Consider the following 17,561-nt stretch of genomic DNA (forward strand, 5'->3'; position numbering starts at 1 on the left):
GCACAAATTATGAAGTACATTTCTCTTCTGGCGAAACAAATCATGATTTTCAGTAAAAAAAAAACAGTGTTCGCCACTTGATCAGCATGCAAACCTTGGAACCGATTTTCTCAAAATTTTAAACGACTATTTAGAACAATTTTAGCTCTTTCCCAATATAAAGAGCATGTCAAAAATATTTTTCAGAATTTTGCAATTCATATATCCACATTAAGGCCAGTAAATGTGTTTTACGCCTTGGCATATAATATTTGATGACTCAATCGGAGTAGGCTGCAACGAAAAAAATGTAAAATAAACGCACTTCATTAAAAAGCCGTCATCGTGGGATTATCTCAAAAGTGCAACGCCACAGAGGACAAAGCGATTCAGTTGAATTGCGCGCCGAGACGCAAGGTCTCGTGTCCGCACGATGTATGGAAATCGGATGCTGGATGACCTACACAAATGTGATCTCATGCACACGCTGCGGCTGTATTATCTAATAATAATATGTATTATTTTCCTCCTACAGAAAGCGAAAAGGAAAAATCGAGAGTATATATCCAGTGACTTGACGCATGTACACGCCGCGTTTTTATCGTCGGCCTTGACTCTTGGGTTTTACCTCAAGCCCACTAGCACTCAGTCAGGCCGGTGATTTTCTAATTCATTAGCGCTTTTTTGCCGATTATCATTGTGCGAGCGGACGTAACAATTTCATAACAAGGGAAAAAACGATGCGAGTACTATACAAAACACTGAAGCTTTTATTTCTCGGTAATAAATAAGTACAGAAAATGCTTAACAATTGCATTACAAAAAATACACGAGTAGTTATGGCATCGAATACTGTTAAAATAAATACCTGTATTACCAGAATGTACACGCAAGGAACACAAGAATGCCTCCTCTTTTATGGTTTATTATAAACGAAATTCACTCACACTCAAAAGAAAAATTGAGCCGGCACACGTTTAAAAAGTAGCATCACAGTCAATCATGGGCAGACACGCCCGTTCGTGGGACCAACGGTCAGACGTCGTTGGGCTCGTCGTTATTGTTGGTGCTGTCGTCGGTGCTTTCAGACGACGTCGCCGAGGACTGCTCCTCTCCGGTGCTCTTGGAAATGGACGAGCTGGTCGTCAGGGCGGACAACTTGTAGCCCAAGCTGCGGGTTATCGCCTGCTTCATACCCTCGACGAACTTCTGCGTGCGTCTCGCCGTGTTCTGAATTATAAAAGTTAATTTAACAAATTGATCTAAATTGAATTAAAATTTTTAAAAGCTACATGATATTTCCATTATTTACAATAAAGGAAAAAATTCAAAAATAGTTATTTGGAATATCCTTCTATTTAAACAGGTTCTTTGATATTTAAAAAAATATCATCATCGTTGTGTTTTAAGTTCAAAAATAAATAAAATCCATTTTGAAAGCTCATATTTTCATCTTCCTCAATAACCGAAAGTTACTTTTGAAAATTCATTTTTTTGTGTTGTTTTTATATTTTTACTTCAACTTTTTTGAGCTTTCCAACTCTGTTTTCACATATATAAAACAATTGTACCAAGATTATCAGCTATCGCACACTAGAGTCTTACTCAGATAATCGCAAGTTATATTTTAAATTAATTAAATTATTCTTTAAGCTAAGAAAAGTATTATTTTAAAATTGTATTTCATCTTAATATTAAATGTTTCTTATTCTTTAAAAAATAATTTATTCTGAAAATTCGTAACTCACCAATATAACTTCACCAACAATTTTGGATACGTCGGTGACCACAGAAAAGGCTGTGCCGAAAAGCTCGCCAGGGATATCGAGCATAACTCTGTTCGAATCAAATTCCGGCACGTCCTCCTCCGACGGCTTCAAATGAAATCACACATTAATTTAATCCAAACCAAAATCGGTAAGGAGAAAAAAGTGTTGAAGAGAGCACTCACGTCTGGTTTTGCGGTCGTTGTCGGGAAGACACTCGCCAAAGCCTGCCGGGCGCTCAGCTGCCCCAGGATGCGGGCTTTCAAACTCAACAAGGTGTTGATTTTCTGGAGGAAAAAACAAAAGATTTTATTAATGTTAAAATTGCTGTGAAAGAATATTATAGATCGTTTGTTGGGACGTAGGCAACTTCTTCACTTCGGTGACGTACAGGTTGCCTAGTTTCGAGACTATTTCACGTTCGTTTGTGTGAGAGGTACTAGACGAACTGTTTTCGAGCGCCTAAGGTTATAAACGAATCCGTCATTATTCAGGGCAGAGATTTGACTTTCTCATTAGCACATTTAAAAATAATATGTTTACTGCTGATTGCATGTAATGGCAAAGCAAATCTTAGGAGTTTGAGCTCTCGTCGTTATCTATTTGGGAATGAAGAGAGATATCACCACCAGGGATTTCTTACATTGATCTGTCCACAACTACCCTTGATTTACAATTTATTTTATGTACCTATTGTCATAGTTACAGTTTTAACCTTTAATTTTAATTTTAGGCTCTAGGGTTGAAATTATATTTTTACGGTTTTTAATAATATCATTTTATGCAAGAACACAACTTTTTTATAATGAATAAATAAATATAAAATTAAAATTAAAGAATCTTAAAAATATTTTTTAGTTTATAAAAATACTTTAGATCATATTAAATTATAACAAAATAATTTAAAACTTGACTTTTACAAATTTGTGTTTTTCTATTTCTTAGTTTTTTTTCTTTTTCTCTGTTATTTTATATTCTTAATTATCTTGGCAAATACCACGGTAATTAGTGCCAAAAGAGAACAGATAAGAGAGAAAGAAAGTCGGCGGCGCGCTTTGTATGAAAGGATGGGTTGGCCGGCAACAGCTCTTCGGCGGCCAGCCCGCGTGCCAAGCAGCAACCGCGCATTTATGGAGCGTATAAGAAAGTGGCACACAATATTATACCATACCCAAGCCCCGGTGTCAGTCAGTCAAACGGCGCGTAAATGCACCTGCGAGATGAAAACAACAAAGCGCGCGGCGGCTAGGCGAGTTGTTTATTGTCCGCGCCGAAAACAAGGTCTAGGAGAGAAAGAATGGGCCACTCCCAGATCGACTGGACCACATCTCTCTAGTCCGATATCCAATCAAAGGAGCAAACCACACACACACACACACACACACACACACACATAATATTGGGCTAGCGTCCGGGAGAAAGCAAAGTGATTCCGACGCCCGACGCTGACACGGAATTCCAGCCGAAAATGCAAGTTTTTGGCAGCTGAGCTTCATTTTTTACGTCAGCTTACCATTTTTGGCATTCGCTGATTAGGTCCAACCCCGTTTTTTGGAACCGAATCGAAATACTCTCACGTACTTTCTTTGTGAATCAGCATATGAGCACCCAGCAAAAATTCTCTGCGCTTTTAAGATCAAATAGAAGAAACACTATTTTTTTAAGCAAACATTTGTTCCAAAAATATTAAAAATATAACTCATAAAATGTTTGTAAGAGGCAAAAAATAAAACATAAATTGAATATGAATTGCGAGTAAATATATTTTTTATTTAATAAGGGATCTTCCCAAAAGAGATTTGGTATGATCTGCAATTTTTAAATTATTTTCTGCACCTATTTTGGAATGGTGTTAGGGCGTCGAATTTTTTTTAGGTACAAAATGTCAAAGGTTTAAAAAGGGTATTATTTGTTCCAGAGCTGAATAGTTTGATAAATCAAATTTGAATAATCGGTCGATTTTGACCTGCGGAACATGCTGGATATCACCCCTGACGTGAGACAAGACTATTAGAGCAAGTAAGAAATCGTATCCTTGGCGTCAGGGTAGCTCTCGAGTGATCGATAGCATTCAATATCAATGTGTATAGGCATTTTAACGACGCCAACAAGCTCTGAATTGGTGCAATCTGCAAGATTTGCACATCGTTAAAAAGGCCGCAAGTTGAGAGCTTTAAGAATATGTGCAACTTGACCCTGTGGAAACCATTTTGGTACTCAGGAAACACAATATATCCTCGGAATTAATTCACTTCGGGATATATTTCAGAATTTTATAATCCTTAAAATTGAAGGTTCTGGGCAGTTAAGATACAGTTTTTGTAGTATCGTGTACTTAACAATGATTTTTAATGCTAATAATTAGATGGTTGATTGAAAAGTGAGAAGTTTCTGCAATTATCAATCAAGCCCAAATGAAACAAAAATTGGAACTGTTTTATTATCTGCAAAGGAAAATATCAGAAATATTTAAAACACGTTCTATTATTTTCTTCAAAAAGCATGGCTTTGTTAAAAAAATGACTTTCAAGGCTTCTTTGGTTGTGCGTTTTATCAGGCTTGAAATTGCATGATTTTATGTTCTCATGATTCATTAAATGAAAGCAAATAAAAAAGCTACAGTCTAAAATTTCACACCGCCAAGAATTTAGTAATCCAAGGTGAGTTTTGCCAATCGCATTTGGGCCAATTATACATCATGGAGCTGCATAGCGTGTCAAGCAAGTTAATTGTCTCTGGCGTGGAGCTGGCATTGAGCTCTTCGCCGTGTCGCGCTCACTGTGCGTATGCTCTATTAAAAATCCTCACGCGCTCGCATTTTGACTATGTCGACACCATATCCGAAAGCAATTTGTGAATTCGCCCGTGCTAAGAGACGGGGCCGTAATTATACGGCTGCTCACTCGCACGATTCTCTTGTTATTCCAATATGTAATTTTCAAAACGGCCATAGAATATATTATGCTCGTTCATTGTAGAGTAAGCGTCTCCAGTAAACAGAGAAGGTTCCCAAGAAAAGCTTTTCTCGGCACAGCCAATAAATCAATAAAAATGGTAATCTGACTTTTTATGAATTGCATTTTTAGCTTTATCTTAACAACATTCTTTGGCATTTAGCTCATGGCATTTGATTTATTTTAAAAGGTGCTTTCTCCTCATTTAATTCAAAACGTCCAGAGCATATTTAAAAAATTATATTTCTCAATAAGTGCAAAATAGTGAAAACAGACGAGGATAAAAATATTTGAAGATTTAGTTTCCAAAAGCCCATATCATGTTTCGTCGCAGAAAAAGACTCTGGACAATAAATGCACTGTCACAAATGTTTTCCTTTCTGAATTAAGAAGCTGCCCACTCAAGAAGCTCGCAATTTTCTTCCTGGAAAAGCTCTAACGTTCGTAAGACAAAAAGAATTCCTTATTTGCCATGCTTGACGCTCGAGCATCAAATGCAAGGCACACTATTTGATTTTGTATATGAAATGCGTGACGCAAGCAGGCACGCATTATTAGATAAAAGGATTCGAGACGCACGCCAGCAAATCTTGACGAGAGTGCAGCGCACATAGAAAAGAGGAATTGACGATGTTTGCCTTTCGATCTCTTCACGCACGCTTTGTGTTTTGTGTTCGAGTCTGCTGCGTGTGTGGTGCAGCTGCGAGTTACATAATTATACAACACACGCGCAATTAGATGAGTGCGCTATTCTAGCGACACAGACGCCGAATCATCCGACAAGGTTACGAGCGCGCACTTTCATTCATTGAACTTTTCTTCTTTCTCCTCACAGAAGTGCTGACTTATCAAAACACCTTTGCCTCTTGTTTTTTCATCGCAGCCTATTTGTGTCGTTCTCGTTACGCAGCAAGGCCGCGTGTCTCATGTTGATTTTTTACTTGACGCGTTTCTTGCTCATTTGTGCTCAATTGTACTCAGCACAATCGCCCAAAGTCAATATGTGTGTTCACTTTGATTAGTTGAAGAGAGATTGACATATTTTTTTCATCACAAGTGCTAACTGCTAACCCATTGTCTTTGTTCGTTTAATAAAGGCAGTTGTGCAATTTCTCATGGAGACTGGAGCGAGTAATAAAAGTAATTCTAAGAACTGCATTATTTTTTAGTAATTTCAACAAACCAGTGACACGGAAATGATTTCAAGGCCTCCTCCGCCGCCCAAAATTGCACATATTTGCGGTCAAATTTGCCCGAAAATTATGGCTTTATTGATTGCCGATGGGTCACGTTCATTGCGTGTGAACAAACTGCGGCTGCGAACGCCCAAATATCGATGCTCTCGAAAGGAAACAACCAGTGATTATCTGTCGACATCCACTGATATCAAATAGAAACTCACCCAAAACAGAATGTTGAGCAAAATTCTCGCTTTCCTCTTCTCTCTGGGAGAGCGATCGGACAGGTCTGGTCCGAAAACCTCTTCCGGATGAACAAATGGCTGAAAATAAAATTAATAATATAAACAACTGTTGGAAAATCAAATTTTACTTTCACTTTACTGGAAAACATTCGTCTGCAAAGGATATGGAAAGAAAATTGTGGAAGTTAGAAAACTTGATCATATAAAAAAGCAGATTTATAACTCCATTTAAACTGTAATTACAGACAAGGTTTGCACCGCGAAAAACTAATAATTAACTTAAATTAAAGCTGAGAATTTTTCCCCACGAAAATTTTTTTCTGTCGGTGGGTTGTCCAATTGAAAAAAGGTGCAGGGAAGGACATTTGTACAGAACCTTGAATATATTTTGGCTGTCGAGCAACTGCTAACTGTAAAATAGTTTAAGCTTGAAGCATTTTTCACTACTATTATTTGGGCTGTGAATTTTAGACGGTTTATTGGTGTAAAATATATGGTTTTAGATGGATTTTGACACATCATTCCTCTTTAATCTACATGTTTTCCAATGATGTTTTTTTTTAAATCCAAGGTTTTTATCGAAAACGTTAATCTTTATATGATCGATTGCACCAAAAGCACGAACTTAAAATAAAAAGAGTTGCAGTCAATTTTTTTCATTTTTCTTCCAATCTGTGCAATTATTGCAACATGAAAAACTTTAAGCTGATTAAGATATCATTGTTTCAAGATGGTTTAAATAATATGTTTCAAATGGCTTACAATTGCATAATTCATACTCATTAGAACATCCAGCATCGAGTGACATTTAAAAAAAAAATCACAGCCCTAAATTATTATTTAAAAAAAAACAATTCAATAAAATCGTATCAAATGTACTGTAAACAAATAAAAATATTGCTCAGTGAACATTTTTAATTAAAACATGCACCTTTAATTTCTATGTATCAATTCTTACGACCTTCCGACGCATTTTTCCTTATTACTTCATACCTGGTGCTCGATCGGGTTGAGTCCATCCTCCTCAGGAAGGGTGGTTTGTCTGCGCAGTCTTCGGTTGGCCACGGGGTTGGCCACAACAGTGTGCACCACCAAGAGCGCCAGCAAACACCACGCCCGCCACCGCACCTTCATCTTGCGAGCCGCTGAAATAAAAAACCGATTAGCTCGTTAGATTTTCACGAGTAAGGATCGTATCACACGGCAATTTTTTGCTTTTGAGCAAATTCAAGGATGTTTCACATGTTAATATCCTTGTCAGTATTTGCGTACATGCGGTCTCAATACACGCGTGTGCATAAAGGGATTCTTGTGTGAAGCGACCATGAAAACTTATTCATGCTCAACCTTGGGCTCGGTGGCAAAAAAATCTTCACTTGAGCCATTTAAATAAATTCTAATAATTGAAAAGGGATGCTCTCTGCGTTGAAGAACAAAAGCCAAATTCGGCAGTTGCAAATTTTATTCGCCTCAAGGTTTCCAACATCTAGGAAATGCCATTCGAGGAGAATAGGATGGTGTGTGTGTGTGTATTTGTTTTAATAACGAGCCATTTGCACAAATGCTGCATCATTCCTCTCGAAGTCATTCAGATTCGCAACCTTGGCTTGACCATTAGATTTTACACATGCATTGTTGGCAGGAGTGGAGAAGCTGTGTGTGCGGTGTGCGATCATCAATCCTGGCCGAATGAAAACAAGAGCATAACAAGGCACGGAATCACGGATGGCATTGGAGGCGAGAAGAAGCAAAAAGGGCGGCTCGTTTTGTAACCAGTATTCAACACGTAATTCCTGCAATCAGCACGGCTGTGATTACAGAGCGGCGGGTGCAACAAAACAACAGCAATATATATGAGTTATGTTCAATAAAGTAGTACTAAAACAACGAGAAATTTTAAAATGATTAATTGGTTTATGGCGAGAATAGAAATTTTATTAAAATGAGGTTTAGATTGAAGAGCCTTAATTTCTGGTTGCTTTATTATGATTATGAAGATATAAAGAGACCCCTTTCTTGTTTTTAATTATCACGTTCAGATTACTCAATTTTGTTCCCTTTTAATTTATCTAAACTTTAAATTATGAAAGGTTATGTACGTCTTTATATTTGTGTTGCAAAGTAAACCCATAGACTTAGTGGGTATATGGCTTAAATATTATAGCAACCATTAAATACTAACTACGATTGCAAAGTGAATTGCAAAGACTTGCCGCCAGGCAGAGTAGTGCCGATTCATGCAAAGATCAATTAAAGCGATTCACTAGTTAACCTCTCTGAATGTGTTCTGAACTAATTCGTACAATTATCTCTGCTGCTTCAAACGTACACATTATAAATCAAAAGTGTGTAGCAACACATACATATTGGCAATCCACTCGGCGACACAGCTATAATCAGCGGAGTAAAACCTTTTTTTAATTCCCCTTTGATTGATACAAACAATTTGTCTAGGCGCGTTTAATCCATCTCTTCACGCGTATAGCCTTGCCCGCGACCACGCTTTTTCTTTCACCGTATGTGTTGCTCAACCGCCGCCGAGTGTCCGTTTCCAGTTTTCCTTTACTCATTCAGACAGTCAGTCAGTCAGAGGTGAGGCCTTAGGAAAAAATGCAGCACACCCAGCAGCCTCTCATAAGTCACCTCGATTAAAACGAACGGCGGCGGGGCACGCAACCAAATTGCGAGTGTGTGCGGTCCGAGGCGGATTTAAAATGAGTCACGGCTGCCGGTTTGCACAACCAAAATAACAACTCTTTAAAGGCAGCAAACATCTTTAGAGGTTTTTCACTTATGAATTAAATTTCGGGAACGTTTTTGTGGCATTTGAACAGAAGACGATGTAAATCAGTTCACATGGCGCGGGAAAAGAAACCGAAAGTGTGCCAAATTTCCCATCGCAGCTGCTAAACGTTTAGCTGAACAATGATGAGAAGAAATCTCTTGGTTGCTGTCTCAAAAATAAATTATAATCTTCGTTGCCGAGCTAAAATTTGCATACGGAATTAATCGAAAGTGACGCTCGCGTCCGCATATCGTGCTGAAAGGATCGAACGCCTACGATGCATGAGAAAGATAAACTTTTCAAATGCAAATAAAAAATAAATCGTGGCACTACGGTTTCTAGCAGTTGAAAGCTATTTGTGGCGATTCATAATATTAATTTTATTCGATTTTTGTTCGTTATAATTTTTTAGTTGAAGGAAATTCATTTGAAATTATTTTTAATTTTTGACAGCAATTATCAGGTGGTTGAAATTCTATTTTTAATAACAATCCCTAGAATGTGAAATGATAAGTAAAGATGGAGTAACTGTAAAATTTTGGAATTTTTCGCATATAGAAAAAAAAATCATTGATTTTGAGCCCTCTTGACGCAATCTATCCAATGGTGTAAGGTAAATTTCCCTTCTGGTGAAATAAAAATCACGATTTTCGATTGGAAGACAGTGCTCGCTTCTTGATTAGCATGCCAAGTTTTGAATCGATTTTCTCACAAATCTAAATGGCTAGCAGGGTCAATTTTAGCTGTTTCCCAATTTTAGGTGAGGCATTATTTGTTTTGAGAATTGATATTTTAGTACGTATTCATTTATTTGTTCTCCTTTCTTGTTTTTATTATATGTAGATTTTGTTATCTAAAAATAAAAATTATCTCGTTTTTTTCCTAAATAAACTGAATATTTTTGGTTGGCTTAAAATTTTGATTACGGTAAAATCACCCATTCATCCTTTTATATGCTCTTGAGCAATTATAATTAAAACAGCTGTTTTAAAAATTCAACATTTTTAATTATTTAGATTAATTTTTTGAGGAGAAACCATGCAGAGATTCAACATCTTTGGTGACACATGCAGATTACACACATAATTTCGCAACAAAACGCCTCGAACTGCGACGAAAAGAAAGAAAGTTTGACCTTTGCTGTTGTTTTTTACTCGCGTACTCGCACGAATATTCTGCACGTGCGCACCCCCCTGCTCGCTTGTTATGCTCGCCAGCAGCAGAGAGAAAGAGTGGATTTGATTTACGATTCGGGCCTTTCTCAATTTCACTCATTGTTGGCGTCCGAAGAAGGAAAAGATCCGTTTGGCACCGGCTTTAATGAATTCAGCCTTATATGAGGCGTGAACGCGCGCGGTTATAAAACCAGCTTTAAGGCGTTTGATATGGAAACAAGAAAGGCCAAATGTCACTCTACATGGCCCCGCGCAGGGACGAAAGTGTCAAAAGACGGGTCAGCGGGTCACTCGTTGTTTTCGGAATTTTATATCGGTGTTAATTCATTTAGAAATTATGAATTGGTAATGAAAACAAACTTTCCTCAATTAAATAAGAAAGGTGGATCAATTTCCCAGCAAGAATGCCAAATAAATTAGGTATTTTTTTGCATTTTTAACCCACTATAAATCTTGTAAAGATGGGAAATTTATATTATTTTTAATTTAACTCAAGATAAAATTCAAGGTAACAAAGTGTAAACTTTTTTTGATGATTTTTAAATGCTGATACACCTATTCTTAGAAGCCTGAGGTTTATCTCGTCAATGAAAACTCTGGCTGAGTAAAGGAACTTCCTCGATAGTAAAATAAATTTGATAAATAATGCTGTTTTTTTTCTTATTGAAATTAGGTAAAAAAAAGTTTAAAAAAATATCCTGCGACAATAGGTATCCTTTCCGTTTATGAAAGCTTCCATATTTAATAGGAAAACAATAATTCAATCTTCACATTCTATTAATTATGAGAATTACGAAAAGTATTTTCAGTTTATCAATTTCATTGTGCTATATTGAGCTAAAAGATTATGAACATAAACTTTCAACTTGCATAGGTATACATATTTTAAAATTTATATAAGCATGCTTATTAATTTAATAGTATAATAACTAGCTGAGAAAAAATGATTAAACTAATGTTAAAATTGTATAAATAAGTATTTAATCTAAAAATTTTATTTAATAAATATGATTTATTTTTTATAAAAAACACAAATATGTAAAATTATTTTATGTCTTCTGAAAAATAAATAAATTACATTACTAAAAATTTTTAAAATATTAATTACGTTTAAATTTACTATTATCAAATTTGTTCTTTAATCTTTGCTCAAGGCTACACGTAACATACAAAATTTTTGAATTCAAGTATGCCGTAACAACGTAAAAAATCAATGAATAAATCGTAATTTTAATTAAATTTTACGACTGCTCACAATGAAAGGCCACTCGGCGTCGATTTTCTCGGGTGGGTGCTAAAATCTTTCTGCAGACACTACCGATGAAATTAAGCAATTAATCGGTGAGTCTGAGAGATAAGAGGTCGACAGTCTCGTCTCGTCTTGCAAATTGGCCAACGCACTCGAGGGGGAACCTGAGTAGGATGCTCCGGTGTCCGTTTCCCAATGGCCTACGAGATTAATTTTCCGTGATGCGATGGGGAATTTGAGCCTCGGAGGGTTCGCAGCCGCCACCGCTGCATATATACACATACACATTTATTTAATAATAGCTTGGCCAAACACACAAACACAGAGAAAGTAGGGAAAGTGCTCGGGGACAGCCGCCGCCGCCGCCGTGAGTCCATTCGGCTGCTTTTTCTCCTCGCGCCACGACGCGAATTATTCGTCGCTCGTGTCCGCTAATCGACAAGCCCTTGACATTTCTCAGTGAAAGATCGGCCACTCGATTGCCCCTGTTCTTTTAAATGTTTTTAATCTCTCTTGAGCCGATCGGCACGGCGGGTGGTGAGCGCTTTTTGCTACCGTGGGAAAATGCACAGTCCTGGTTCCTTTGTTCGCGGCAAATCGCAGCTAAACTCCCAATTACTCCTTACAAGCTGCGTGAAACGAAATTTATTGAATGTATTTCTGCTGGTTTCGATCCCAGATTACCTATTGGAGAGCGAAACTAATGCGGCTTTGCATAGTTAGCTGAAGAAGAAAGGATTTTTCTGACAGACACGAACCATACCGAAAGCAGAAGTTATTGTTGTTGTTATAAGTTTTGTGGGAAAATTTGATGTAGGTCAAACAAATCCTTCACTGCTTATTAGTTAGTTGTTATTACAACCAAATAATTCTTTCTTCCTGTTTTGTTAAAAAAAAATGTATTTTTGTAAACGGAATGATTTTTAATTTCATTTTTAGTTCATTCAATGTGAAGTTTTTTAATCTAAAACTTTTTTGTACGCTTTAAGAAAAAGGGGTAAACTGTGTAGGGTGAATTTAATTCTACTGATTTTACAATGCCTGTTTGTTCGCTTGTGGGTGTAGCCATTGTAGAAAATAAATAACATTATTTTGTATTATTTCAAACATCTTAAAATCGGACTCATAGTCTAGTTTGTATGAAACAATTCGTCATTTGCAAATGTCCTCAGAGTGCGGATCCGTCAACAGATGGCACCACCCTATACTTACACTTTCAAAGCATTTGTAGCGGTACAACAACGCGGTCCTGCTTTTTGTTGGAAGCCAACAACTGTCGGCGGTTTGAATTATTGTAATTTTGCATTATTGTTTAACAGCAGCAACAATTGAAAATTATTTAAACTGTTGGATGCCTTAAACAATTGACCGATAAACAATTTGTTCAACAATTTGCAATAATAAAAAAATGACCTTCCTACAATAAAAATTCAAATTTTGCCAATTTTCTCCAAAATTTACAGTGCTCGAAAACATTTTCTTGGCATATTCCGATTCCTCTCGTCGAGATCTGTTCAACGGTGTATGCCACTTATTGGGGAAACTCTTGGTTTTGAAATTAAATCGGATTTCAAGTAAGGAGACAGCCATTGCCATTTGAAAAGCACGGTAACTTTCAAGCTAATTTTCTCAAAAAATTACAGCGCTCCTTAGGTCAATTTAGGCTTTAACTGAATCCTAAGGGATCAGTTTTTGCATTGGCAACAAGCATTTTCCAGGCTTTTCCAGTATCATTCCTCTTTAAGAATTGCAACAGCGAGGACAGTATGACAAAATATTTGTTTTTTGGTAGTTGATAATTGTGGCTGATCTGGAGCACAAACGCTCGACACCGTAGTGCAACACCAATGTGCTGGATTAATGACGGCGATTCAAAGTCGGTCCAGTTAAATTTTTCTTGGCTTTCCAAACATTTTACACTTAAAAGATTTATTTCTGTCTTGCTTAAGCCATATAAATCAGTTCAGCAAATCTCCTTAGGAATGCATAAAAATCTTTGTTGACATTTCAACGGCGATTGGCTGGACGGATTTTTGTTTTCAGCATATCAATTGAATCAATTTTAAGAGCAAAATGCACAGTAGCAAGATTGAGTCTGAAATCGTGATTAACCGGTGATCCCATCTATACTAAACATAAATATTCAACGGCACGTGACAACGTCGAATCAATTTTTTGTTTCACGCGTTTATGCAGATCCTGCTTGCCATTTTTTGCCTTTGTTCATGTAATTTAATTATTGATTTAATTGTACGAAATGTTATGAGTCATGAACAATAAACAACAAATAAATAAATAAATAAATACTGGCGGCTTTGTACACTCAGACGATTTACGCAAATGATGAGTTCCCATACAGATAAAACTGGAATTTTTGCCAAAATTTAATACGCCTTTATGATTTAAGATATCAAACTAAGCTAAAATATTTCAAATTATAAAAAAAACTCTTAAAATATCTGCATAGGAGATGCCTAATAAACGATAAGTCATCTACAGAAAACATTACCAGTTAAGTGCAGTTCTTAAAAACTCTTCCGTGCTTTAGATCAAATCAATTTAAAATCCAATTAGCCATTCAAGCCTCCTGAGCCATATAAATTCTGTTGCGCCGTGAACATAGCTATAATTACTAGGTGAGTCGTGAAAACATCTCAATAAAATTGTGACCCAGAATCTGAAAAGATTCCTTCCCGAAAACCCGAGCGTGTGAATGCCGTGAGCGCGGAGGTTAAAGTTTCCCTCTCTGCCATATAGAGAGGTTCATGCGTCAGATAGGAAAATCCGCATAGTGCCTGTTGGATCGATAATTTATTGCACCGCGTAATACAATTTCGTTCGAATTTCCCTCGTGTCTGACAATCTGTCGGCAGCAGCGCGCGAGCAGAGAAAGTAATGAGGAAGCTGGTCGACTGAGTGCATGAATGTAATTGCCGAGATGTGTATTAGCGGCCGTGGGTATTACCTCGCGATGTTATTTAAGCGCGCACTCGAGCTAGCCGCTGGGGAAAGAGACGGCGGTGGCGTAATCCCGGTTTGTTTATTGCCAATAAGCATAATAGACGCATACGTCGAGTGTCCCCAACCAGCATTTTATAGCCGCTCGGCCGAGCTGTATGCTTTGAATTCTTAACTAATTCGGGGAGAAAACGCAGGAAACAGCCATTTTATTCGTTTAACTTGATTGCGAGTTTCTAATTATTGTCAATACAGGATCTAACTAGCTAAATTGCAGCAGTTTAAATATTTTTTAGTTGTTCTATGAATTTAAACCACTTTTGTCGCAATTATCCGAGCATCTTAATTGACGTAAAAATAGGCACAGTTTTTTTTAAATAATGTAATTAATTAAATCGAATGAATTCAAATATTTCTCGGATCTTGAATTTCAGTCTTTATAATTTTTTTTAGTTCGTCGCGGATTCGTTTGGGAGGACAATTTTAGTTTCAAATGAGTTCTAATTAACATTTATAATAATTTACACTAATTATTCCGTCCCAATTAATTATATCTCGAATGATGTCTATTAGCGAATTACAGCTCGCGGAACCTAATTTCCTTCCGTCGGTTTCTCACACTAGAAATTCTAATTCTTTGTCGTGTGCCAGCGGAAGAAGAAAGTTTTTTGCGAGCACACGGCGCCACTTGAGGACAAATTGAGCCACACGCACGCAAACGCCACCTTAATAAGGCTGTCGTTGGCATAGCTGCGGAAGGCGACGCCTTTGTTTGTTCCTCTTCTCTCCGCACTAATTGCTTAATGGCCGCAGATCTAATTAATTTTCCTGTGAAACACTGCGGTGCACGTACTGGATCAAAGACCGATCACGCGGAACCGAATCGACCGAAAATGTGTGTGTAATGTGGCTTTCAGGTTCAGTGGAGAGCGTAATTGCACTTCATTGTCTTTTCTATAGTTAAAAGCTGTCAGACTTTTGCTTCTGGATTTTAAATTGGCTAGACAGTTTTATAGTTGGTGTGAATTTATTGTTCAAAGGTGTGAAAAATGGCCAAAATTCCACGAACAAAGTGCAATAAAAACGAGGAAAGTATTGTTTTGAAATTATTTTTACCTCACCCTATTTGCAAGTACTTAATAATTGAACGCTTTTTTATTGAACCGGTTTCGTTCGTCCTTTGCACTGCAATAAGATTGGCAAGATTGTAAAAATGTACTCGCGTTCCACTCTAAACGTATGTTTTCTTCGATCGTCATGTCTCTGTTTAGTCCTTGTGAATGACAGAAAGTGCTGAAATCGAAAGTAAAAATAACAGGCATGGTGCGTAGTTCAGAAAATGCAAATCTTTATCTTTTCGTGGATACACCGGCAAAGTGCACCTAATGGAGATAATAATAGAGGCGGCGGCGAACAAACGCGAACATCTCTCTGTTGCACCGCCAGGGAAAGTAAACACCAATTAACAGAGCGTAAAGAGCCAAAGAAGCCTCTTACTGCGCGGAGTAGAGAAAAAATATCTCTCTCGCTCTTGAAAACCTTATCTAACCTCTGCATGTGAAACTCACTGCCAAAAAGCCTTTCGTACTTTTAACTTCACAAATTGTACGAATATTCATACAGGTTGTTAAAGTTCAAATTGACACACATGTTTTAGTATAGCTTAATTTTGGGTGAAATATCATCCCAAGACTCAAAGAGATCCATAGATATATTAAATGTAATTCGTTTTTTCTCTTAAAAATTTATTTTAAAATAAGCCATGCACTTAAAATACAATTACTTAAAAATTGATTTAAATAATTGCGTTCTAAATTGAAAAGAATAAAATTAAATACATTTATAAAAGAAAAATTTAAAAAAGAAAATTAAAACACTACATATTAAAATACTATATATTAAAAATTAGTAAAAAAAGTAATCAAATAATATTTTTGTTCTAAATAAACTAAATTCAATAGTTTAGCAATCGCTACATTCAAAATTGGCGCACTATCAAAATTTCAGGTTCCTTTCTCTCCCTCCGCCAAATAAATTTCAAGCATCGTTTTATGCAAAAACCAACCACATTTAATTGGTCAAGTGAAGGTGTCGACCCCGCGCATGAAAAGCCGCGTGGACGGTATTACTCTCGATTCAACAAGCTGTTCTCCTTGAATTCATAAGAGCGAGGCGTGCAGCTTGTGATATAATTACTCAACCCGCGCCGAGAGCATGAAAGGGTTCGCGTAATAATACGAATAATATAAAAAAGAGTCCACTTCTAATAGAGGAATTGAAAAAATGCAGTGTCAGTCGTGGAGGATGGAGCTGGAGAAAATTGAAAAGCAGCGAAATGTGAAAACGCGTACCTGAGTGGGCTGCAGGCAGAGCAGTGAAACGAGAGCAGACGGCCGGGCGAGCAAGCGATATTGTTCACGCAGCGCACGTGAGCAGACCTGGGACCAGGTGCTCGCTGGCTGGACACTGACTCACGCCAGGTTAGACTGACTGAGTGAGCCGCGCGGCGGGCCGAACCGCGCGCGGCTCCTTTCCCTCTCTCGGTCTCGACACTCGCGGGCCGGGGCTGCTGCATGGTGTGCTTTTAGCTAAGTTATTATGTAAGCTGAAAAAGGAGAAGTAGAGGAACGCTTTTTGCAGACACCTGCCTCGTGAGTGAACATGCACTCACGCGTTCTCGTGTCATCTGTTGCCGTTTTATGCAATGTTTGTTGTTGTTGTCTAATGGTTTAGGCTCAATGCAACAACAATGATGTGTGACTTGCACGATGTTGGCTCATTTCCATACGTGCAAATTTTATTCATGATCCTCATTGACAGGACAGTAAAAGATGTTCCAAAACAATTTCAAGAGAAAGATATATAGGACCAAAATGATTTATATATTTTGTCAAATTACTCCATTTTAATATTTAAATATTTATTTTAAGCAGGAGGAACACGTTTAAGTTAGGCTGTGAAATCTAGACGATCGGCCGATTTTTTCCTGTCATGCAATTGCTACTATTCCCTTCAAAAGGCAATGGACGAATTTCTTTAAATTTGATAAAAAGGTTAACTATTAAAATGATAAATTTGAACGGTAAAAACGTGTTAATTAGGCTAAAACAATGTATCTGGAACCATCTCGTTTGCACAGAAAAACTTTCTAAAACAATATGACAATTTTCCGAAAAGAGACCGTCTTATATTCACAACCCTGATTTGTAAGAAAAGCAAGATTTTTGAAATCGCCTTTTTTAATTTAGAAAAAAAAGAAATGAATGAATGAA

At 37.1% G+C, this 17,561-nt stretch overlaps 1 protein-coding gene across 1 annotated transcript; it reads right to left on the reverse strand.

Moving 5' to 3' along the window:
- Positions 1-726: 726 nt before the first annotated feature.
- On the reverse strand, positions 727-16,794 carry LOC135936563 (uncharacterized). The gene is made up of 6 exons (XM_065479423.1): positions 16,641-16,794; positions 7,116-7,267; positions 6,102-6,200; positions 1,931-2,032; positions 1,728-1,853; positions 727-1,209 (listed from the first exon to the last, which is right to left on the reverse strand). The coding sequence occupies exons 2-6, from the start codon at positions 7,254-7,256 to the stop codon at positions 1,015-1,017; spliced, it is 663 nt and encodes a 220-aa protein (XP_065335495.1). The 5' UTR covers positions 7,257-7,267; positions 16,641-16,794; the 3' UTR covers positions 727-1,014.
- Between the last annotated feature and the right edge of the window lie 767 nt (positions 16,795-17,561).

Source organism: Cloeon dipterum, chromosome 2, assembly GCF_949628265.1.
Source record: "Cloeon dipterum chromosome 2, ieCloDipt1.1, whole genome shotgun sequence".
In the NCBI taxonomy this organism is placed as follows: domain Eukaryota; kingdom Metazoa; phylum Arthropoda; class Insecta; order Ephemeroptera; family Baetidae; genus Cloeon; species Cloeon dipterum.